Source organism: Rhinatrema bivittatum, chromosome 4, assembly GCF_901001135.1.
Source record: "Rhinatrema bivittatum chromosome 4, aRhiBiv1.1, whole genome shotgun sequence".
Classification (NCBI taxonomy): domain Eukaryota; kingdom Metazoa; phylum Chordata; class Amphibia; order Gymnophiona; family Rhinatrematidae; genus Rhinatrema; species Rhinatrema bivittatum.
In genome coordinates, this window is record NC_042618.1 from 390,249,977 (window position 1) to 390,273,289 (window position 23,313).

General features: G+C 46.2%; 1 protein-coding gene across 3 annotated transcripts in view; it reads left to right on the plus strand.

Moving 5' to 3' along the window:
* PTPRG (protein tyrosine phosphatase receptor type G) overlaps positions 1-23,313 on the plus strand; it is a 1,221,857-nt gene that overhangs the window by 212,008 nt on the left and 986,536 nt on the right. For 2 of the 3 annotated variants that reach the window (XM_029601001.1, XM_029600999.1), the window contains exon 2: positions 3,031-3,135. In XM_029601001.1, coding sequence (XP_029456861.1) covers positions 3,031-3,135 — 105 coding nt within the window. Of the gene's footprint in view, positions 1-3,029; positions 3,136-23,313 lie in introns of those variants that run through there. The other variant, XM_029601002.1, reaches the window with a different exon arrangement.

Sequence of the window (23,313 nt, forward strand, 5' to 3'; positions counted from 1 at the left end):
CTGTCTAGGTCGGGCACCTACAGCTGAATATACTTCAGTCAGGATGCACAACACTAAGGGGTAGATTTTTTTTAAAAAATATGCGTGCGTGTCCATGTGTGCATGCTACCTGGCGTGTGCACATGGACACACGATTTTATAACATGTGCGTGCTGGCGCGCACATGTGTTAAAATCAGGGGCGGCGCGTGCAAGGGGGTAGAATGAAGCAAATTTCCCCGGCGACGAGATTGGAGATCGCTCAGTTTAGGAGCAGACTGGAAGGGAACTTTCCTATCCCCTACTCTAACTTCCCTTCCCCCCTTCCCCTCTTCTCCCCACTCTCAAAACCCCTTTTTTTTTTTTGTTTTTACCTTTTGTTTTGCAAGTTACTTCAGGTTGGGCCCTGAAGTAATTTGTGCGTGCCAGGACAGCGAGGAATGGTGCTGTCCAGGCCTGTCCCTTGCAGGCAGGAAGGCCGGCACCTATGCGCGTACTGGCCTTTACGAAAATAGGCGTGGCGCGCGCAAGGCCCAGCCACGCAAGTAAAGTCCGGATTTTACTCACGGTGGGGGGCGGGGATTTAAAATCCGGCCATAAGTGCATACCATTCAGCTGAAGGTGTCTTCCCTAAAGAGCTTATGTTTTGTTCAGGCACAAGCCCCAGAGAGCTTGTGCCTTCTTTGGTCTGAGGTGGAGTAAACTCAAATTTCTGGTGGCCAACGTTATTCTGTTGCTGTGCTCAGTTGGTAGAAAGACACTCCTACATGGGCACAGCAATAGAATATTATGGGCACCAGAAATGTGAGTTAAGTTTTACTCCTAAATTTTGAATGGCTACATGTGCAAAAATGTTCTTTTGTGTAACTTTTTATAAGTTGAGTTCAAGTTTGTGTGCTACGAGTCAGTATAAAGCAAATACTAGGATTTCTTGTGCTCACTATAAGGTGAATTTTGAGAGACATGTAAACAAATGCTTATTCACACTAGAGCTTTTTTTTATAAACATTGCATATATGTGCGTAAGTACCTGTACGCGACTAACTTCGTTTGTTTAAAAAAAAAAAGGATGGAACGGGGCGAGGCCTACATTTATGCGCAGAAGTTGCGATTTTATAGTCGATGAACCTGTGCATATTAAAACTATAGCTAAATACTGACAGGGCAAGGGGTCTGGGTAAACTGGGAGGATGGAAGAACTATGGGGATCTTGTTGACCTAGAGAGAGATTGGGCAAGCTGGTGGACTAATTGGTAAAACCGGTCATTTCTTTCACATGCGAGGGTTAGGAAATGTGCTCACTTGCGCACGTTAAAGCCAACAAGTCCTAAGGAGAATACTTGAATAACCTTTCCTCGTGTAATCGCTTAAAATTAGAAGCACACGTATACTTGAATAGTATTTTATATAATACATGCGCACTTGCGTGGGCGATATAAAATTCATGCATATAAGGGCTCGCGCCCATTTGCTCTTTTTAAAGTTATTGTCCCTGTTTACAGTGATTAGGGCGTACTCCACAAAACTGATAGATCTAAAACAAATATAAGAGGAGTTTGTGGTGTGTTTTTTTTTTTTTTTGGTTTTTTTTTATATTCAGCACACAAACTGTGGAACTTGTTGCCAGACAATGTGGTCAAATCTAATAGTATAAATGAGTTGGGGAAAACAAGGTTTTGTACAAGCTTCTGGAGGAGGGACAGGGTCAGTAACAATTAGCCAGGTAGACTTGGAGATCACAATATGAATATTCACATTTGATCTAATGGATAATTCAAGTATCCTGAGTTGGCCACTGTAAGATAGGGTGGTGGTCTTGATGGTCTTTCCCAACATGGCACTTTTTATGGTCTTAAGCCTTTAGTAATCTGAGACTTGAAAGAGTATAGAACAGTAATATACCATAGGGCAGGGGTGGCCAACTCAGTCCTCAAGAGCCACAAACAAGCCTAGTTTTTATGATTATCCATAATTAATATGCATGATAGATTTGAATCGCTTTCATTATGTGTAAATCTATCTCGTGCATATTCATTGTAGGTATCTTGAAAACCAAGCTTCTTTGTGGCTTTTGAGGAGTGGAGTTGGCCACCCCTGTTTAATTTATATAAACAGAGTGATTCCCTCCATTCCAGGCTGGCTAATGAAAGTGCTGGTAAATTGTCGCTCTATCAATTCCAAGGAATGAAAATGGATTTCACCTCTTTTTAGGCAGGTTCTATAAGGTCTGTGGGAAAACGAGCGCCTGCTCTCCCAGCGCGTGCCCAGCCACCTCTCCTGGGCACGCAATCCTGTATTTAAATGAGGGGTTTCGCTAAAAGGAGCTACTAGGGACGATTACGTGTCCCTAGCGCCTCCTTGGCCTAGGAGAGATGGCTGTCAGTGGGTTCAGAAAACAGATGCTCAATTTAATGAGCGTCGATTTTCTGAATCCACTGACAGGAAGAATGGATGTGGTTAAAATTGAGCTTCTGTTTTCCTAACTGACTGGCAGGCACATTTTTATTTATTTATTTTTAACATTTTGATCCTTCCTACTTAATATCACTAGGATATTAAGTCTGAGGGTATACAGCAAAGCAGTATTTTCTTCTTTTCTGTACACATTTTTGTAAAATGTGTGGATCAACCACACATTTTTTTTCAGTATCCTGGGTGAATTATTAATAGCCTTATCAACATGCATTTGCATGTGGTGAGCGGTTTGGATGTGTGTTTTCGACACACTAAATCCCTTACTATATAAGGGGCATTGGCCGCGCGTCGAAAACACACGTTCAGTTGTGGGTGAGAGAGTGTTCTCAGCCGAATGCACTTTGTAGTATTGGCCTGTATGAGTGTGTCTTATAGTTCAAAAAATTCTTTCCAAAGACTTCAGCACAAAAGTATAGTATGCTGCTACAATCCCACTGGGACAGTGTTTGAGCATTTGGTGGATGTGCTTATAAGGAAACATTCCAACTTTAGTATTATAAGAAAATAGGGCTGTAATGTTTGTTTTTTAACATTGTAATGTCATGAATCTGACTAATTTCACACCTTGTTTTGGCAGCTTTGACGGAAGGTTATGTTGGGTCGCTACATGAAAGCAGACATGGTAGTTCCATTCAGATACGACGGCGCAAAGCATTGGGGGATCCTTATTGGGCTTATTCAGGTGAGCAGACCTTGAAGCACAATATTTATTTATTTATTTATTTATTTTTCGCTAATGGACAATGTTCCTCCTAGAAGTGCTTGATATTTGCTGCATCTGAGATTGCCTTTTTTCATCTAGGAATTTTTGATTTTATGAAATAGAAGATTTAAAAGCCATTCTGATGAGCTTTTTTTATGTGCTGTAATGCCTTTCAGCAAAATATTTGATAATAGCTGTTCATGGTTTTTATGATATTTCCATTTTATTTGTGAAGCATACATTTATTATGAAAGGTAATGGTGTGTTTATTTTATTTGTGCTCAGTCGTCATAGAATCATTTATAGTACCTTGGTTATTCTGTTGGTTTTAAAGTACACAATGCTTGCTATTTTACATCTATAGGAACATTTGAGCCGCCTTATGATCAACAGTGCTGATTTTCTTAAATTAGTTTTATCTTTAAATCACAATCACAGCTAGCACCCTACTGACTAGTCTGAATGGAGGAGCTAAAGATGAAACAGGTGGGAAAACTGATACACTCTTTAAAATAAATAAATAAAATAAAAAAATCCCATTTTTACAGGGTTGACTTGGCAACATCAGGAATTGCATGCTGCCCCGCTTGGTGACTTATATAAGCACTGACTCTAATAACCTGGAGAGAAGATGAATTGTACCATGATTCTGAATTGACTGCCATATTAGGAGGTCAGGAAGGACTTTTTCATTGTTTATGTATTTGCATCTTCCCTGGATTAGCATGTAGAGGGAGGCCCTGAAGTAAGTTGTAAAAAAAAAAAATGATAGGTAGGGTTTAGGAGGTGGGGAAGAAGGAAGGAGTTTAGGTAGGGGAGTACCCGTCTAGTCCGCTTCTTAATTGGAGCTGACTGGGAGGGAACTGGGGAAGGCCCGATTGCATCACCACTAGCAATTTCTTAGAAAAAAAAATGCATTCAAGACAAATAGACCAGTTCTGGAATTTGTCATTCTATAACATTACAAAGATCTTTTTATTGAAATATAGTGAATACTTCTATATAGGTGTGCAAGATTAGCTGATAATTTTCTCCATGGTGCACTACTTCACTTGTGAATTCAATCTTCCTCCAGTTAATAATGTCATTAAATCATGAAAAATGGATTTAACCATCCTCTAATCTTTTAAGATTTGTCACTGTAAAAATCTATAGGCTAGTTCTATATTTACAGCTTATCTATTGAATTTTTGCATCCTTTTGTCTATTGAAGATAAATTTCATGCTTTCTGCAGGTGATAGAGCAAGTCTGTTTTGCAGACTAAAGATAAGTCACTTCTTAGCCATCAGTCACATTCAGTAGTATATACTTATTGTTAATCTAATTAAAAACCTTTGCTCACTGTAACTGATAAACGTAAGTAAATTGGGAGGTAGAAGCATCTGCTGCTTCTTGCCAAGAACCCTAAAAAGGAATTGCTTAATTTGTGCCCTTTTGGACTTCATATTGGGGTAGATTTTAAAAGGTGCATGTGGGAGTAGATTTGTTTGCGCAACCCGGCGTGAACAAATCTACTCCCGATTTTACAAGGGTCTGTGCGCACTAGGCTGCACAAAATCGGCAGCCTGCACGCGCCAAGCCGCACAGCTGTCCTCCATTCCCTCCGAGGCCGCTCCGAAATCGGAGCGGCCTCGGAGGGAACTTTCCTTCCGGCCACCCCCACCTTCCCCAGCCCTAACTAATTCCCCCCCCCACCTTTATTTTACAAGTTACGCCTGCCCGAGGCAAGCGTAACTTGCGCACACCGGCCGGCTGCCGGCGCGCCATGTTCCGGTCCGGGGGCTGGTCCGGAGGCCGTGGCCACGCCCCCGGAGCACCCCTGGGCCGGAACCATGCCCGCGGCCCCACCCCCGGAACGCCCCTCGATAATGCGCCGGCCCCGACATGCCTCCCGACACGCCATCCCCCCCCCCCCCCCGGAAAGCCTCGGGACTTTCACGCGTACCGGGGCTTGCGCACACCGCCGAGCCTATGCAAGATAGGCTCGGCGCGCGCAGGGGCTGGAAGGGGCAGCTTTTCGGGGGTTGCGCACATATCTTACGCGCGTAACCCTTTGAAAATCTGCCCCATTGTGTGTAGTGGGTGTTTGAGGGTGTGTATTTTTTAGGGCAGTGTACCAGCTTAAATTATGCCAGCGTAGTCTTTTCAAACTTAATCCCTATTTCAACTATAAAGCTTTGAGATGTTTTCATAGATTACATAGCATCATGGTGTAGCAGTAAGACTGAGAATGGCAGGTTTTAAACCCTTGCAGTGCCATTGATAAAGAACAAATGACTATGAGAAATTATATGTGGGAACTTGCAGAGGATGTTGGTAGCCAGTAATATATCATATGTCATGCACATGCTTAATATTTAATTCTCTCATCAAACTTAAGGCTATCTTGAGTGAATGTGCTGGCGCTAGGGGGGATACATTACTTATTTTTGTGGATTGTGAAGTGATGCCTAGCATTCTACACATTACCAGAACTAAATATTTCTATATGTTCTTCACTGTTGATTATACACCAAACTCTCTTTATAACGAATATGAGAGGTCAGACTGACTCGTCCTATATTCACAATCTTCATTTTTTATTAAAACAAACTTTCACTTATAAGATTGCTTCTTTCTTTAACTAAATATTCAAGCATGGAACCACTGCTGTGTTAGGAAGTGTCGTAGCTCAGTGAGACCTCTGTGCGATATTTTAGGACACCCGCTTCCTCTTTCTAAAAAATCCTTCTGATCTTTTTATGTAGTTTGTCACTTTTTTCCTGGCTTGGCAGGAGCTAGTGGTATGTTCCAAATGCTTTGAATTATTTCAGCTGTTCCACAGTGAAAGAGAGGCATTAAATACACTAATACTTTAGAGACAATATTTTTGTGTTAGGGAAATTTTCGTCCTCGACATGTTGCTTACCTGGTGACAATATACTGCTTTGTACAATTACAACCAGTGATTGCTGTGACAAATTGTGGTCCTAGAACACTTACAAGTTTGTGCATCAGTGCACAGTTCCTAGACTTTCTACCCAGTACAAAGAATGACTGGAAGCCGGCCACCTCTTTAAATACTTTTTTATGACCATTCAGCACTACCTCAATTTTGTGGTGTTTCTCATGAGCCAGCTGTTTCTCATCCAGGCACAAATCTCAGCCAGAGTCCCTGTAGTCACAAAGACTCTGCTCTGGCAGTTCGTGGGAAAAGAAAAGTACAGCCAAGTGTCATCTGCATAAACATGAAAGCCAGTCTGTATTTCCTAATGATATCTCACAGGAGCCACACACACACACACACACACATATATTGAATAACTTCATTATTAGATAAGACTTTGCTTGCTTCAAATCATGAGCAGACATCTTGGGAAAAATAAACAATGTTGAGAAGATGACTTATTGGGTAATTCTCTCCAACCATAAAGCATACAAATAAATCTATACTTTCTGTTTTTGGATCTCTGAATTTTCATCATTTTCCTTGCCTTTTTTGACAAAATAAAAATATGGATCTTTAGGGAGTAGTGAAATAGGGACAGGGGGTCGATTTGTGTCAGTTCCCAGGAGCCTGGAATTCCTGTGATGCAACATGGGTAATGCAATGTGAGGCACTGTGCTGGAGGAGGCTTATAGGAAGGAGGGGCAAAAAAAAAAAAAAAAAGGGCAAAAGAGAATAGCTCTGGGGTAGAAAATCACTTCTGTCAGTGAAGGGTATTGTGTATCATGAAATAGCCCTCAACTAGTTCTATAGAATCAGAAAGGTAAAGGATCAACATATCATTGGTGTCCTGAGGCAAAACAGGATCTCTACTAGAACTGGAATCAGAAATTATTTAGGAGATAACTGTAAATGTGGGAAATGCTAAGAGGAAAAGCAAGAATAAAACAGATTCCTTAAAGGTGTTAATTAAAAAACCAAACAAAAAAAAAAAAAAACCAAACAAACATGGTGACATGGTCACCAGGTGACTCCATGCTTAATCCTGGTGCCTGTGGCAGTCTTTCAGTTGTGGCCTGGCAGGTTATGGAGAGCAGGAGATGAAGCTGAAGCCCAGTGGAGCATCAGCTGCTGGGATGCTGAGAATTGGAGTCACTACTGTATCTCGTCATATTGTCAGCCACAAGACTGGAGAGAGTGGCTGTAACCTGATGGAGTGTCAGCCTGTGACTGGAGCTCTGGAAGAGCAGCTGTGGCCTGGCAGAGAGTAGAAGAGTGAAGGCAGCTGGAAAGGGAAGCAGGTATTTGGAAAGGGGGATGTGTAGGCAAGAAACTGAATAGAAATAGGGGGATTAAAGGCTGGGAGAGGGACAGGAAGAAAATACATGGATAGAAGAGAGCCTAGAGCAGCCAAAATAGGAAGAAAAGACAAACCCCCAAAAGCAGTGTCCCATCTCCTCCCCTGACCCCCTCGCCACAAAAAAAGCGCAAAATAAGCAACCCCCCTCCTAAAAAACAAAATAAAAATTACAGCAAACCTAAATGATTAAAAGCAGAAGTAGAATAGGCAAAAATGAAAAAGCTAGTAAAAAAAAAAATGCAAAAGCAAATCATAAGCATATTTCCCCTCTAAATATTTCTGATGGCACTCACATTTTCTAAATATCTTTCTATTCACTGAAAAAGATGTTTCTTAGATAGGGAAAAATCACCATAGAAGAAAAAAAATATGAGTTCATAACCTGAGGGATAGGCAGGTTATATCCCAATCCTAGCTACCACCCCTGGTGTCTTTGTTTTATTGTAAATCTTTTTTATTATAAAACAAGAACAAAACAAACAATTCTTAGCACATTTGTTTATGTGCATCTATGTAACAGTAAAAAAAAAATAAAAAATTACATAGTTTACAACTTTCTCCCCAATAGAACCCTCCATGCACCCCTATTATTCCCAGATATCTAACACATGTTCCCTATACATACCAGGATCAGTTCAGAAAAGTGGGTTGTGTATCCCTACCAGCAGATGGAGTCAGAGAGCAAAACTTTGGGTACTGCCATATATACTCTAGTGCCACCTGCTGTCCTCAGTATTTCTCTGACTCCAGCAGATGGTTAGGGATACACCTGCAGTCTTAGTGTTTTTTGTGTAGATTTTTTTCAGATTGGATAGTTAGAATTTTATCCTTTTTTCTGCGATTGCTTCCTGAGATGTTAGGTACCTTCGTGGGCCATCCCTCGATTGAAGCCGGGTGTCCGGGGGGTTAAATACCCCTGCCAGGGTTTCGCTCGTGACCCCTCGGGGGGGGGGGGGGGGCAGGCAATGGGCTCCTGGCCTTTTGCCCTCATACCTGGTTCAGCTGCTCCTTCAATCCATGCGGAAGGAGGAGTCTCCATAAAGTTAAAAAAAAAAAAAAAGTCTGTCTTCTCGACTGAGGTTAGAAGTTGGTGCAGGGGGGGCCTGTGTGCCAGCGGCCATTCAGGGAGAATAGCTGTCAATTTTCCTCGGCTCTCGGGGCTCCGAGGCATGCCTGGGGGAGGAGGTAAGTGCCTGCTTCAGTTTCAGCGTGTTCGCCGCGCTTAGGGATCTCATCGGGGTTTCGGGCGCCATTTTGGGTTTTTTTCCGGTGCGCAATTTTTTTTCTGTTCGGGCCTTACTCCTCTGTCTGGGCCGCGTGGAGTTACACTTTTCTGTTGGGCCCGCGTTTTTGTCATCAGCCTCTCGGGAGTGCGTGGGACAGTTGCGCTGCTCCGGGGTTTTTTATGCCCTTCCCAATTTGGGCAGCGGCCTGAGGAATGGAGGACTTAACGGACGTGATGGTGCCCTCCCGTGGGGAGGGTTCTGAGGCCTCTCATCACGGCTCGGGGGAGGAAGCTGCACCCCCCATTTTGGCCCCGGTGGAGGCCAATCTCAGCTTTGGAGCTGCCGATTCCGCACCTGCTGATCCTCAGGTGGGGGAGGGGGACCCGGAGGGGTTTTCCCCTGACTTTATCTTGCTGATGCACCAAGCCTTTTTGGCAAGGAAGCATACAGCATTTAAGAGGCAGGGGCTACTGGGGGACTGGTCTGAGCCACCGGCCAAGCTGGGGCAGAGCATGGAGCCACAGCTAGGGTCCGCCGAGTGTCCCCTTTCAGGGGAACCCGGGTACCGCAGGATCCGGCTTCTGGGGCAGGGGCTGCGCCAGCCTCAGCCGTGAGTCCAGCGGATCTGGATCCGGTCCCGGATATGGGAGATGGGGATGGGGATTGACAGCCAGCCTAATGAAGGTGACGATCCCAGTGTGGTGCATCTGTTTAAGAGGGATGAGCTGCGTCCGCCCATCCCTCAGGTGTTGGATATCCTGGGGCTGAAGGTTTCCCAGGAAGACTCAGACAATGAGGGGGAGAATCCAGTCCTTGATGGGATCTGGGGCCCCACTTTGGCCTTTCCATTGCTTAAGAAGTTTCGCAAACTGGTTAACCGTGAGTGGGACACTCCAGATGCGGGCCTGAAAGTAGGCAGTGCTATGGCTAAGCTATATCCTCTGTCATCAGATGTTTTGGTCCTCCTAAAAGTTCCGAAGGTGGACGCGGCAGTTTCTGCAGTTACAAAGAAGACCACTATCGCGGTGGCGGGAGTGGCCACTTTGAAGGATACGCAGGACTGCAAGCTGGAGATCAGTTGAAGCGCGTCTTTGAAGTAGCGGCCTTGAGTTTGCGGGCGGTGGTGTGCGCTAGCCTCATGCAGAGGGCGTGTCTCTGCTGGGTGCAAGAGTCTAATTCCAACTCCGGGGCCACGGGCGGAGAGGCTCTGTGTTCAGCCAGATTAGAAGCGGGCATAGCGTATGTAGCCGATGCGCTGTATGATCTCGTGCAGACTTCGGAGCGGAGTATGGTGTCCGTTGTGTCGGCATGTCGCCTCTTCTGGCTTTGGAATTGGGTGGCGGTCTTGTCCTCCAAGTCCCAACTTTGCAATCTCCCCTTTAAGGGCAAACTCCTCTTCGGAGAAGAACTTGATCAGCTGGTTAAGCTGCTGGGGTAGTCTAAAGGCCATAAGTTTACCGGAAGAGAGGAGGCCGTCTAAGAAGGTTTTTCCATCTCGGTCTCGCTTTCGGGAGTATCACCGTTTTCGTTCCGGCAGATACTCTGCACCCTCGGCATCCAAACAAGCTCCAGGATGTCAGCAGTCCTTTCGTGGGGGTCATCGCACCGGCAGAGACTCAGGAAGTCTCGGTGCCGGAACCAGTAAACCCGCACAATGAAACCACGAGTCCCCATTCCGTTATCGAAGCTGTCTGTGGCAGATTATCCAACTTTTACACGGAATGGGAAAGGATTACCTCGGACCACTGGGTCCTGGAGGTAATCAGGAACGGCAACGCTCTAAAATTTTCACGACCGATGAGGGAGGTCTTTATGGAATCCCGCGAGGCCTCTCAAGCCAGATGCGACGTGGTCCAGATATCTCTGCAACGGCTTCTCAAGCTGCAAGCGATTGTCCAGGTTCCGGATTTGCAGCAGGGACGGGGAAGATACTCCATTTACTTTGTGGTTCCCAAGAAGGAGGGCGCATGTTATCCTATCCTCGATCTTCAGAAGGTGAACCGCTGTCTTCCGATCCCTCGTTTTCGTATGGAAACCCTGAGGACGGTAATGATGGCTGTCCAGAAGGGGGAGTTTCTAGCCTCCCTGGACCTCACAGAGGCATACCTGCATATCCCTATCTGACTGGATCACCAGCAGTTTTTGCGTTTCAAGGTCTTGGGACAGCACTTCCAGTTTCGAGCCCTTCCGTTTTGTCTCGCAGCGGCCCCGCACGTTCACCAAGGTGATGGTGGTTGTAGCGGCCTTTCTTCGCAAGGAGGGGATTTTGGTCCATCCTTACCTGGACGACTGGCTAATTCGCGCAAAGTCCCGGGAGACCTGCAAGAGATCGGTGCGCATGGTGATGATGACCTTACAGTCACTCGGGTGGGTCATAAATGTGCAGAAGAATCACTTAGAACACATGCAGGAGTTGATTTATTTGGGAGTGCGGTTCGACACCTTCCGCGGCAAGGTGTTTCTGGCGCCGGACCGAGTGACGAAGTTACAGGACCAGATCCATTCTCTCATTTGTAGGCGGAACCCCACAGTGTGGCATCACTTGCAGGTATTGGGGTCCATGGCCTCCACCTTGGATTTAGTACCATGGGCGTTTGCTCACCTCTGTCCACTACAGCGAGCGCTGTTATCCCGTTGGAGTCCGGTGTCCGAGCAATTTCACCTGCCGTTGCCCTTGCTTCTAGAGTCCAGGCTCAGCCTGTCGTGGTGGCTATCATGTGTCAATCTGGAGCGGGGGATGGACTTGGAAACACCGAACTGGCTAATAATCTCCACCGATGCCAGCCTATCCAGTTGGGGAGCAGTGTGCGCGGACAGGTCCACCCAAGGCCTCTGGTCCCTGACAGAGGCCTCTTGGTCCATCAATCGACTCGAGACGCGGCCGGTTCATCTCACTCTACAGACGTTCCTGTCCTGGGTTCGGGGCAGAATGGTGAGAGTGTTTTCCGACAATGCGACAACGGTAGCTTACATCAACCGACAAGGCGGGACAAGGAGTCCGGTGGTAGCACTCGAGGCGTGCCTGCTATTCGCCTGGGCGGAAAGGCATCTAGAAGGGATTGCCGCGTCTCATGTCGCAGGGGTGGATAACGTACAGGTGGATTTTCTCAGCAGACAGCAACTTGATCTGGGAGAGTGGGAACTGTCCCCCGACACCTGGAACTTCATTTGCACCAGGTGGGGCGTTCCACAGTTGGATCTGATGGCAATGCGAGTGAACGCGAAGATGGAACGCTTCTTCAGCCATCGGCGCGAGCAGGGCTCAGTGGGGCTTGATGCTCTGGTGTGCCCCTGGCCCACGGGAATTCTACTGTATGCCTTTCCTCCCTGGCCCCTCATCGGAAGGCTTCTCCGGCGCATAGAGCTCCATCCAGGCAGGGTGGTGCTAGTAGCTTCAGGTGGCCGCGTCATCCGTGGTTCGCGGATCTGGTTCACTTGGCTCTTGAGGGACTATTACAGCTCTCGTATCTACTACAACTTCTTCGGCAGGGTCCGATCTTCTCGGATCAGGAGGATCACTTCTCTCTCGCGGCTTGGCTTTTGAGAGGCGACATTTATGATTGAAGGGCTATTCCGAACCAGTAATTTCTACGCTCCTGAAGGCGAGACGCCCGGCCACTTCTATGGCCTATGTGTGAGTGTGGAAACTGTTTGAGGCATGGTGCCCACAGCGCTCCTTCGCCCTGTTAGCAGTGATGGTTCTTCAGGTCCTGGATTTTCTGCAGCAGGGTCTCGCGAAGGAGTTAGCGTTCAACTCTCTGTGGGTTCAAGTGGCGGCGCTTGGTGCCTTGCTTGGCAAGTTTGCAGGCGGTTCGCTGGCTGTTCATCCAGACATTGCTAGGTTTCTCAAGGGGGTTAAACACTTGCGGCCTCCCATCCATTCGATATGCCCTGATCGGAGTTTGAACTTAGTTCTTCGGGTGATCTGTGGACCCCCCTTCGAATCTCTCCGCGGGGCATCGTTGAAGGACTTAACTTTAAAGACTGTATTTTTGATGGCCATTTGCTCTGCTCGTCGTATTTGAGTTACAGGCTTTGTTGTGTCTGGACCCCTTTCTTCGCTTTCAGAGGATAAAGTGTCCTTGCACACGGTTCCATCCTTCGTGCCGAAAGTGGTTTTGGCGTTTCATGTCAATCAAACTGTGGAGCTTCTGGGCTTCCCTCAGTGGTCTCATGAATCCTCCCAAGGCCGAGATCTACATCTCTTGGACATGCGGTGCATTTGCTACGTTATCTGGAAGTTACTAATGACTTTTGGAGGTCCGACCATTTGTTCTTTTTGGTGCCCAAAGAAGGGGGACAAGGCGTCTAAGGCTTCCATCTCTTGTTGGATTAAAGAGGCCATTTGTTCATCATATATAGCCCGCGTGCGCCAAGTTCCATTGGGTCTCCACGCTCATTCTACTAAGGCCCAGGCTACTTCTTGGGCAGAATGTCAGTTACTGTCGCCTCAGGAAATCTGCAGGGCGGCGGTGTGGTCTTCCTTGCACACTTTCACTAAGCATTATCGACTGGATGTGCATGCTCCGGAGGAGTCTTCCTTCAGTGAGAGTATTCTGCTTGCGGGTCTTTCAGGTTCCCGCCCAGTGTAGGGGGGCTTGGGTACATCCCACTTTTCTGGACTGATCCTGGTACGTACAGGGAAATGAAAATTTGGTTCTTACTTGCTAATTTTCGTTCCTGTAGTACTCGGTCGGGCCTCTGGACTGATCCTTTCTTCAGCTACCGAAAGACAGCCTTACTGAACTTTTTTCTCTCTCTGTTGCTTATTGCACGGGGCTCCGTCATTTTATAGACATGGTTTTTGGAGCAGTTTTTTCATAGTTCGTTTAGTTAACTATGTTCTTCGGACGAAGATTGGTGCCGTTTGGTTAAGTTTTCTTTGTCTGTTCTTTGTTAATTTGGTACCGATGGGCTTGGGTACAGTTCAGTACTGAGGGACTGCAGGTGGCACTAGAGTATATATGGCAGTGCCCAAAGTTTTGCTCTCTGACTCCATCTGCTGGTAGGGATACACAACCCACTTTTCTGGACTGATCCTGAGTACTACAGGAACGAAAATTAGCAGGTAAGAACCAATTTTCATTTCTAGTGAATGCTTGCATCTGTTGAAGTCTAAAAGAAGGGGGGAAATATCTCTCAGGGGTAGTTAATTACTGGGACTATAATTTTTAAACATCCATGTGGGTGCACATGTATGCGCATTTGCCAGCTCGCACTAATGGATGTGGCCATTTTATAACATATGCACATATATGAGGTAAAATAGGCTGTACATGTGCATAGTCTTATATATATAGAATCAAATGCCACCTCTAGTGCATAAGTGGGGTGGATTATGGTACATACATGTGGCGATGCAATTACCAGTTTCTCCAGTTCACTCCACTAACTTTTTTTTGTTTGTTTCAGGACTTGCATCCCATCCATAGAAGTAAAGTTATGGGATAGGGGACCCCGGCTGGCACTTGTGCGTGTAAATATACGCAGATTTCATTGAGAAATCTAGGAATACCCATGCCCTGCCTAGACCATGCCCCACTTTTTTTTTTTTTCCAAAACATTTTTTGTGCTCATACTGGGAGATACGTGCAAACTTGTGCGCTTTTTAAAATCTGTGCCAGCCCAACTTCTATGCCTATCTTCTGGCTTTTAAAATTCACCTTTAAGCTTCTCGCTTTAGGAGAAAGTGATTAAGTATTTGTCCCAAATTGCCACAAAGTGCAGCTTAGTTTTAAAAGATCGTGTAGAATCAACATTTTCTTTCTGTATTAGGTGTCTGTTTTAATAACGTTTATTTATTTATTTATTTTTTTTTTTTTTTTGCAACACCATATACCATGCAGAATTACCATGCTGACAAGGAATAGGGTAACTATTTACTAAAGAATGGTGATAAAACACAAACATTGAGTAAATGGAGGCAATAAGGTAGATAACCCGTTCAATAGTCCATATAACAGTAATGAAGTATGTCATATGAAATGGACCCAGTGATTATTGCGGTAAAATATTACAAGTAATTTCCCCAAAACAATGTAGTTGTACGGGGAACTGTGTAACTTGAACCAATCAAATAATTACAGTATATCCCCACCAAACAGCACTCCCAAAGGGGATAAAAATGGCCAAATCTTATCCAGTCCCTTAGTTATGGGGTACACATCCAGAGAAAATGGGGATAAGGAATCTTATGTCGGGGCCCTTGAAGAGTTTGGAGTTTTTTTTTTCTTTTTTTTCCTCCTCTTTGAATGCAAACATTAAAGAAGACCTGAGGGTGAAGCATGCTGAAGTTAAGGGAGGTTATCTCCCTAGGAGAAACCCCAGTCCTCTGGAGGCTTCCTGAGGGGCAGGCAACAATTAGTTCACCTTGCAGACTCCTGGGAGGAGCTGTTTTCACTTTACAGTGGTGCAAAAAGCCTTCTAAGGATGCTCCCTCTCTGTCAGGCCGATACAGTAAGGAGCGGTAGGAAGAGCTGCGTTAGTGCCGGGCGCACCCACGGTTGCCGCACGCACAGTCCGGCTCACCTACCGCTCGATACTGTATGTAAATAGCTTGCAAATGCAAGCTGCGTCCATGAAGCGTCCGTGAAGCGTTAGGCCCGCGCAACCCATTTTACTGTATAGAGCGCTATACAGTATCCTGGGTGCACTGGCCTAACGCTTCACGGACACGCTGGTATCTGACAGGTACCAGGAAGTGGATGGTTCTCCTATGCTCGGGATTGCCAGTCCTCTCTCCCCTCTTCCCGAAGCAAGGCGCGTAAAGCAGACTTGCTTCGGGAGGAGGGGAGAGAGGACTGGCAGTGTAAAGCAACGAAGCGACTTACTCTTCTTGCAGCCCCCTTCCGGAGATGGACATCGGCGGAGACGGACCGCGGCTCCCCTGCCTCCAGCTGCCGGCGAAGATGGATGCCTGCACGGGCGAAAGCGGCCCCTGGGCGTGCAATTGGGCCGCTCAAGACGTGACGTTACATGCCGTGACGCCTTGAGTGGCCCAATTGCACGCACAGCGGCCGCTTTCGCCCGTGCAGGCATCCATCTTCGCCGGCAGCTGGAGGCAGGGGAGCCGCGGTCCGTCTCCGCCGATGTCCATCTCCGGAGGGGGGCTGCAAGAAGAGTAAGTCGCTTCGTTGCTTTACACTGCCAGTCCTCTCTCCCCTCCTCCCGAAGCAAGTCTGCTTTACGCACCTTGCTTCGGGAGGAGGGGAGAGAGGACTGGCAATCCCGAGCGTAGGAGAACCGACCACTTCGTTGCTACTTTTTTTTTCGATTTTTTTTTTTTCACTTTTTCGCTTTTTCGATTTTTTTTTCCGCTTTCGTTGCTTCGGGAGGAGGGGAGAGGACTGGGGCTGCCCCGGAGTCCAGCACCCATGGACGCGGCCAGGGCAGGTGAGTGGGGGCTGGGGGAAAGTTTGCCGCCTACCCTTACCCCTGCCTCTAACGCAGGGGTAAGGGTAGGAGGTAAGTTAGCAGGCTAAACGCGCGGCAAAACGGCAGGTTAAAAAAGCGATAGTCGGGGCGCACGTTACTGTATGGGAGGGAATAGCTAATTTGATCGTTTACATCTAATATACATGCCGTGGGCAGAAGGGGTTATCCGGTGATTTAAAGAGGTGTAAGAATGGGTTAAAGGGGATAGTGTATCGCGGGTTGGACTAACGCGGCCGAAAAGTGAGTAGAAAGCGGGTTAGGAGCAGGGTAACCGCGACTGCACTTTACTGTATTGACCTGTGTGTTTTCTTAGGAAGATAATGGAGTACTTATCTCAAATCCCTTTGCAGAGAGAACAACTTGAAATCCAAGCTTTAGGGATGTCCTGCCTTTGTTTCTTTCTCTCTTCATTATTCCAGTGCTGCACTCTCCAAGGCTGGGATATCAGCCTTGGCTCCCTTGTAAGCAATCTTTCACCTTCCTCTCCTACCAACTTTACTAGAACGGCTGCAGTGTCTTTTTTTGCCTGGGGAAAAAACAGGAACAGTTTGTGTGATGCTATTTCACTTCCTATTGCCTGGGTCCCTTGCTGTTTGTATCTTGTATATTCTGGCTCCTTATTGGCTGTATATGTCAGGTGCTCTGCTAGCCAATCACATGACAGCCTGACTGAGAAAACCAGGAAACAGAAACAAGTCTCTGTAAATTCAACCCTGCAGTTTCTGTTATTCTTTTTTTTTTTTTTGTTCCCATGCATATGTAACCGTCTCTTTTTAGTCAGTAAGGAGGTCCAGACAACTGATCCGTAAAGATAGACTTTTATTGCCAGCAAGATGCAGCTAAGACAAAGGCTCAGTACAACTGCATGCCCCTCCCATCCAGGAGCAGACTCTTATGCACTTTACAGTTCTTATCTTTTACACATGCGTTCTAAGCATTGCTGAGCGAGCATATTCCGGCTGAAGGGGCTACTGACCCCCTCCCTAGACACCCTGGAACTTTCGTGAAACTTCTCCCATGTTCTGCAGGAGAGGCTGCTGGGACTTGCAGTTCTGGAAAGGAATTCGCGAGTCTGCAGTAGTACAGCCCATCACATAATACATCCATTGTTCTAATCTAGGTTACAGCAGTGAAAGCTTATCAGAGAATAAGAACAGCGAAGCCAAAAAAATGAAAATGTGCAATGTGCTGACAGAAAGTTTCTCAATGTCCTAATTACAGCTGTATTGCAGACTGTAAGTAAACTCGTCATGAAGCAGGGAATTCTGGTACATGAAGTCCTTTGTCAGGTTGAAGCGTTCAGACCCCTTCATTCCCCCCTTTGATACTTATCATTCTTTATGAAAAGTATCACACCATCACAACGCAACTGTGGAGCTGAAAGAAACAGAAACAAGAAAAATTAGCAATTTGAGTTCTCAGGGGGCCCTAATTTCCCAAACAGTCCGATGGTTTCTTCACGGGTTTGAGACGGATGGGCCCTATTGGCTCCACCCCCCTTTGTAGCCCGAACTTGTCATGTATGGGAAGATGGCCCAGGATAAAACATGAGGATGGTTAAACAGGTTCTATCGGCTCAGAGGAATACATGTACAGTGACAGAAGCTGCGTGGCTGTTTTGCGTTCAGCAATGTCCTTCATCACCCGACGAAGGCGGTTTGAGCAAGAAAGGAATAATTCAGGGTCCTAAAAGACAAAACAGAATTAAACTGGCTGGGATAACAAACAAGCTCTTAAATCCACCGATCATGGAAAACCAACCACGGAATCCATTGGTCCAGTCCCAAGCACTATTCCATTGCTGGACAGGGACGTGTGCCATCTTGACCATGCGATCAGTGATGTCTTGGATAACCTTGTTTTGGTCATCTACCTGTAAACAACAATTGGAGAGGTTAAATGTTCCACAAACCCTCCTTCCTGGGCCAGAGGGTAATCTAAAACCAATCTATTCTGGTACACTGCAGTCATAATTTTGGTATTTTGTTTTGCCCAGAGTTTAAGAGCGAAAGCAGTCGTTGGTGATGAGCTCCAGGACTGCCTGAAGCCTGATGATTCGATGCAATTAATACTGCTTGGAAGGGTTCCCGAGTTGCCCCTTTTTGCTGCTTCATCTGCTCTCTGATTTCCTTGACAATAGGGTTTGATTTCCTGGTGTGTGCTTTGCAATGCATTACAGCCACCTTGCGAGGAAGCCAAACTGCGTCTAGTAATTCACGTACTTCTGATGCATTGTTCAATTGTTTTCCCTCTATAATGCTCCATGCACTTGAATTGTAAGAAAGGCATATTTAGAGTCTGTATAGATATTTACAGTTTGTCCTTCTGCCAACTGCAGAGCTCGAGTAAGGGCAATTAGTTCAGCTTTTTGTGCAGACGTTCCTGGGGGAAGAGGTTGAGCCTCAACGATTTCATCTTCGGATACAACAGCATATCCAGCAGAACGTATCTCATGAATGATTTGGCTGCTCCCATCAGTTAATAAAGTCCAAGCTCCTTGCCAGGGTTGATCCCTCAGGTCTGGTCTACTGGAATGTATTGTAGTCATGACTTCTTCACAATCATGGGCAACTGGTTCAGGTGCCGGCATAAGAGTGGCCGGGTTCAAGTTTTTGCTGTCTTGTATTTGAATTTCAGGTGTTTCACACAGTAAGGCTTAATACTTGACGAGACGTGAATTAGTCATTCATTTTGGTCCATGGGTCTCTAGCAGTCCTTGAATGGTGTGGGGAGTTGTTACGTTCAGAGTTTGACCAAAAGTTAATTTGACTGCTTCTGGAATTAGTAAGCATGCAGCCGCAATGCTTTGAAGGCAACCAGGCCATCCTTTTGCAACATTGTCCATTCCTTTTGAGAGATATGCAACAGGTCGCTCCCATGAGCCTAAGGTTTGAGTCAATACCCCTATGGCCATGCCTTTTTTCTCGTCGACGAATAGATGGAATGGTTTCATCACATCTGGCAATCCTAAGGCAGGTGGTTCAATTAAGGCTTCTTTTAATTGACGTAAGCTTGCCAGTTCGTTTCCTTCCCATTGGAAGGGTTGAGATTCTGCCTCTTTACCCCGCAGCTTGTCGTACAGGGGTTGGGCAATAACTGCATAGTTAGCAATCCACAGCCTACAGTATCCTGCAGCTCCAAGGAACACCCGGAGCTCTTTCTTGCAAGTGGGTACAGGTTGATCTCTTATAGAACTGGTGCGAGAAATCCCCAGACATCGGGTTCCTCCACGTATTTGGAAGCCTAAATACTCTACTTCCAATTCACAGATTTGCGCTTTCTTTTTACTTGCACGATACCCTTTTGAGTACAACGTCTTTAGCAGCTGAAGAGTGGATACCGCACATTCGAGGTACGTCTCTCGAAACAACAGAAGGTCATCCACGTATTGTATGACTGGCCCATACTTTACTTGATACATCTTTAAATCTTTTGCCAGTTGCTCACCGAACAGCGTAGGTGAGTGCCTAAACCCTTGAGGCAACCGTGTCCATGTGTACTGCTGCTTTACTCCAGTATCTGCATCTTCCCATGTGAAAGCAAAAATCTTTTGACATTCCTCCGCCACAGGGACGGAGAAGAAGGCATCTTTGAGATCAATGACACTGTACCACTTTGATGCAGGAGAGACTTGAGCCAAGATTGAATATTGATTTGGGACGAGGGCTACTAGATCTGCTACTTGACTATTCACTTTTCTTAAGTCTTGTACTGGTCGATAGTCATTAGATCCAGGCTTCTTTACTGGCAACAAAGGGGTGTTCCAAGCAGATCGGATTCGCCGAAGAATGCCCAAATCATACAGTCTTTGCAGGTGTATCTGGATTCCTTGTCTGGCCATATATGGAATGGGGTATTGAGGTTGATTAATCACCTGTGCATTCTGTTTCATCTCTATCCATATGGGGGTAGCGTCGATAGCTATTCCTCCCGGGTTCTGTTCGAACCATACTTGGGGTACACTATCCATCAGTTGTCTTCGTTTTTGTTGAGGGGGGTGTTGTTTTCATATCGATGTTCGATGGTTCGTTCGACTATGGGAAGATGTAGTCTCCATTCTTCTTGGAGGGGACAGATGAGTATCACTGGATGGTCCCCGAAGGAGGCTTTAACTTCCCCTGTTGGTTGAAATCTCAATGTGGTCTGAGGCTTACACAGCAGGTTCCATCCGATAAGGGATACCATGGTCCCGCCTACTTGTATAGTTCATTCTTTCTGCAGAGGGGCAGTGAGTACCTGACCTGAGGCACCCACTATAGAAACAGTCTCTTTCGTCGGGGGGGGCCGATTGGTGCAGTCATGACAGATCGTTGGCCTCTGAGTCCAACAGGCCCCTGATTTTTGTTGTGTTACCTCGTGGATCTCCACCAGAGGGTCAGTGGGGATTCTTCCCTCCCGGTCTCTTCAGGCTGTATGCTCCTTGTCGCCTCCCCCGCCATCTGCCAGTGGGGGTTGTCCGATCTCCTTCCTCCTCGGCCCCTTTGTGTCGGTGCAGGTCCATTTTTGTCGTTAGTATTCACTGCAGGGCTCCCGTATTTCTTTTGCCATTCTTCACAGTCTCTCTTCCAATGGCCTTCATTTTTGCAGTACGCACACTGATTCTTTCCCAAAGGGGGGGTCTTGTTCCCCCTCCTCTTCGCGGTCTGCCATTGTCTTGGCTCCTTCCCGTCCGCGTGTCCTCGAGAGCGGCGGCTAACAGTCACTTTCTCCTTCATGTCTCTACTTGCTTCTCTCTTTTCTCTTCCACTTCTCTATTTCCACATACTTGGTCTGCTATAGCTTTTAACTGGCTGAGGCTCATGCCCTCAAAGCCTTCGGCCTTCTGCAGCTTCTTTCGGATGTCGGGTCTCTATTATTAAGTTCCTGGTTGCAGGGACGGGCCCTTTTCTTCTCTTCCTGATCCCTGTTCCAATACACCTCAAAATATGATGAAAAGATCACAGTCCATCTGGAAATTGAATAGGTGACCTGCGCCTGGAGGCAAATCAGTTCTGACGAGGCTGAGAAGCTGCAAAACATTGCTTCCTTCATACTTGTAAGTTTGGCATTGGGTTAATTCAATAAAGTAAACCTGGATCTGCAGGCAAGGATCCAAGGGGGGCGCTTTAGGTGTGCAGGAGTGATGATCAAACCCTTGGAAGCCTTGTATCAATTACATTGCAAACACTAAGAACATATGGTAATAGCCAGAGCCCAGCCCCCACCAGTGGTAAAAGAACATAATTGCAATATATATATATGTGTGTGGGGGCCACTACTTTATCATTTGGGCCGACTCATATTTGCTCTTGTTCCTAATCTTGCATAGTGGCCCTTTCTCTTGCCCACAACTTCCAATAATCCTTATCTTGCGCCTGCCACTGAATCAAAATTTTTAATATTAAGTCTTTGTTTTCTCCGGTTTTTTTTTTTTTTTTTTTTTTTTTACAAACGGCATCCTGTAATTCTCACAGTCAGCGCTGCACATGCTTGGCTGTCTTATCTTGCCAGTTCCTTAAAACAGGGAGTAGCTCTGCATATTTAACTACTGCTAGCCAAAGAAGCAACAAGAAAAACTTTAACAAAGAACCCATTCTTAATCATTTCTCTAAATTTCCCAGAGACAGCTTCAAAATAAACTGTGTCAGCAAAAGAGAGTTCATACTTTATCATGCGTTCCAATGTAACTTTTAAATAACAGATAATATATATGAGACAAGCATTGAAACGCACAGCCATGTTGAATGCACTACGCACTGGCTCAACGTCTTTTTTTTTTTTTTTCCCTCTGGCTCGATTCCCTCCTCTCTCCTGTAATTATCTCTGCCGTTAACCCTTAACTGCCATCAAGTTCTAAACTTCAACACCAGTAAATGCATTCTCCAGCAATCAAATCAGTATTTTAACTTAACACTGTAAATTAATTTGTTGTATAGTAGTCTTGTGCAGCATCTGTAAACCAAAATCTCTTCTTATTAGGGTTTAAAACAATTAAAAACAAAGAATCCCTGGTACATGTGCTTGCAATTCACAGATAGCAGTTACATACATTACAATCCTTAATTAATAATGGGGACTTCCAGTTCCCCATTTTGTGCGCCTGAGCCACCATTACGAGGGCGGCTCCCTCCACTAACTTCTTTGCCCACGACGGAGGATTCTCAATAACTGCAATCCAAGCAGTTATGTACGGTATATCCTCAGGGCAACCCGGATTCCCTTCTTCACTAACTATTTTCTGGACCCTCGTGGCCGTTTGGAAATTGAAAGTCCCTACCGGAGGCCAATTTACACACAAACTGGGCCACCTATGGGTGCATCGTTGAATCATTCCGGGTTTAGTACATTTATGTCTATCGAACACTTCCCTATAGTGTTCCGTCATGACTTTTAATGGAGTAGAACCGCCCCCTCCCATTAGGATAGAGTCACAGACAAAGGAGGGAAGGGAAGACGGATAGGTAAGGGGTCCGTATCCGTCAGACACAAAAGGGTCACTTTCACACAACAAGAAACCTATTCCCACTATCGTATGCATTACTTCTTTTTCCTCTTTTTATGCGCGTGGCTTTCGGAATGCAATTCCTACCAAACCACCGCTTGGGGTGTGATCAAAGCCCCCTCGGTCCCCTCACGGATGGACCGGTTATTTGCTACTCTTTTAGCTATTCTTCACTTTTCCCATCATTCCCTTAATACTCGCCTGCAGGGTTCTTCCGAACGTCATGAAAGCCTTCTTCCCAGATCACCAGCCCAAAGGTCTCAGAGGATCTCCGTGGAATGACCCCCTCAGATACCTGATCACTGAACTCAGCGGTGGCCACTCACCAGGCAAGTCTGGGAGATCACTCCGCCACAAAATCCCCTGGACCAACTGGGGGGCTAAAATAGCGTCCCCGGTACCTCCTGGCTGGCTCGCCAAATGTAACCGTCTCTTTTTAGTCAGTAAGGAGGTCCAGACAACTGATCCGTAAAGATAGACTTTTATTGCCAGCAAGATGCAGCTAAGACAAAGGCTCAGTACAACTGCATGCCCCTCCCATCCAGGAGCAGACTCTTATGCACTTTACAGTTCTTATCTTTTACACATGCGTTCTAAGCATTGCTGAGCGAGCATATTCCGGCTGAAGGGGCTACTGACCCCCTCCCTAGACACCCTGGAACTTTCGTGAAACTTCTCCCATGTTCTGCAGGAGAGGCTGCTGGGACTTGCAGTTCTGGAAAGGAATTC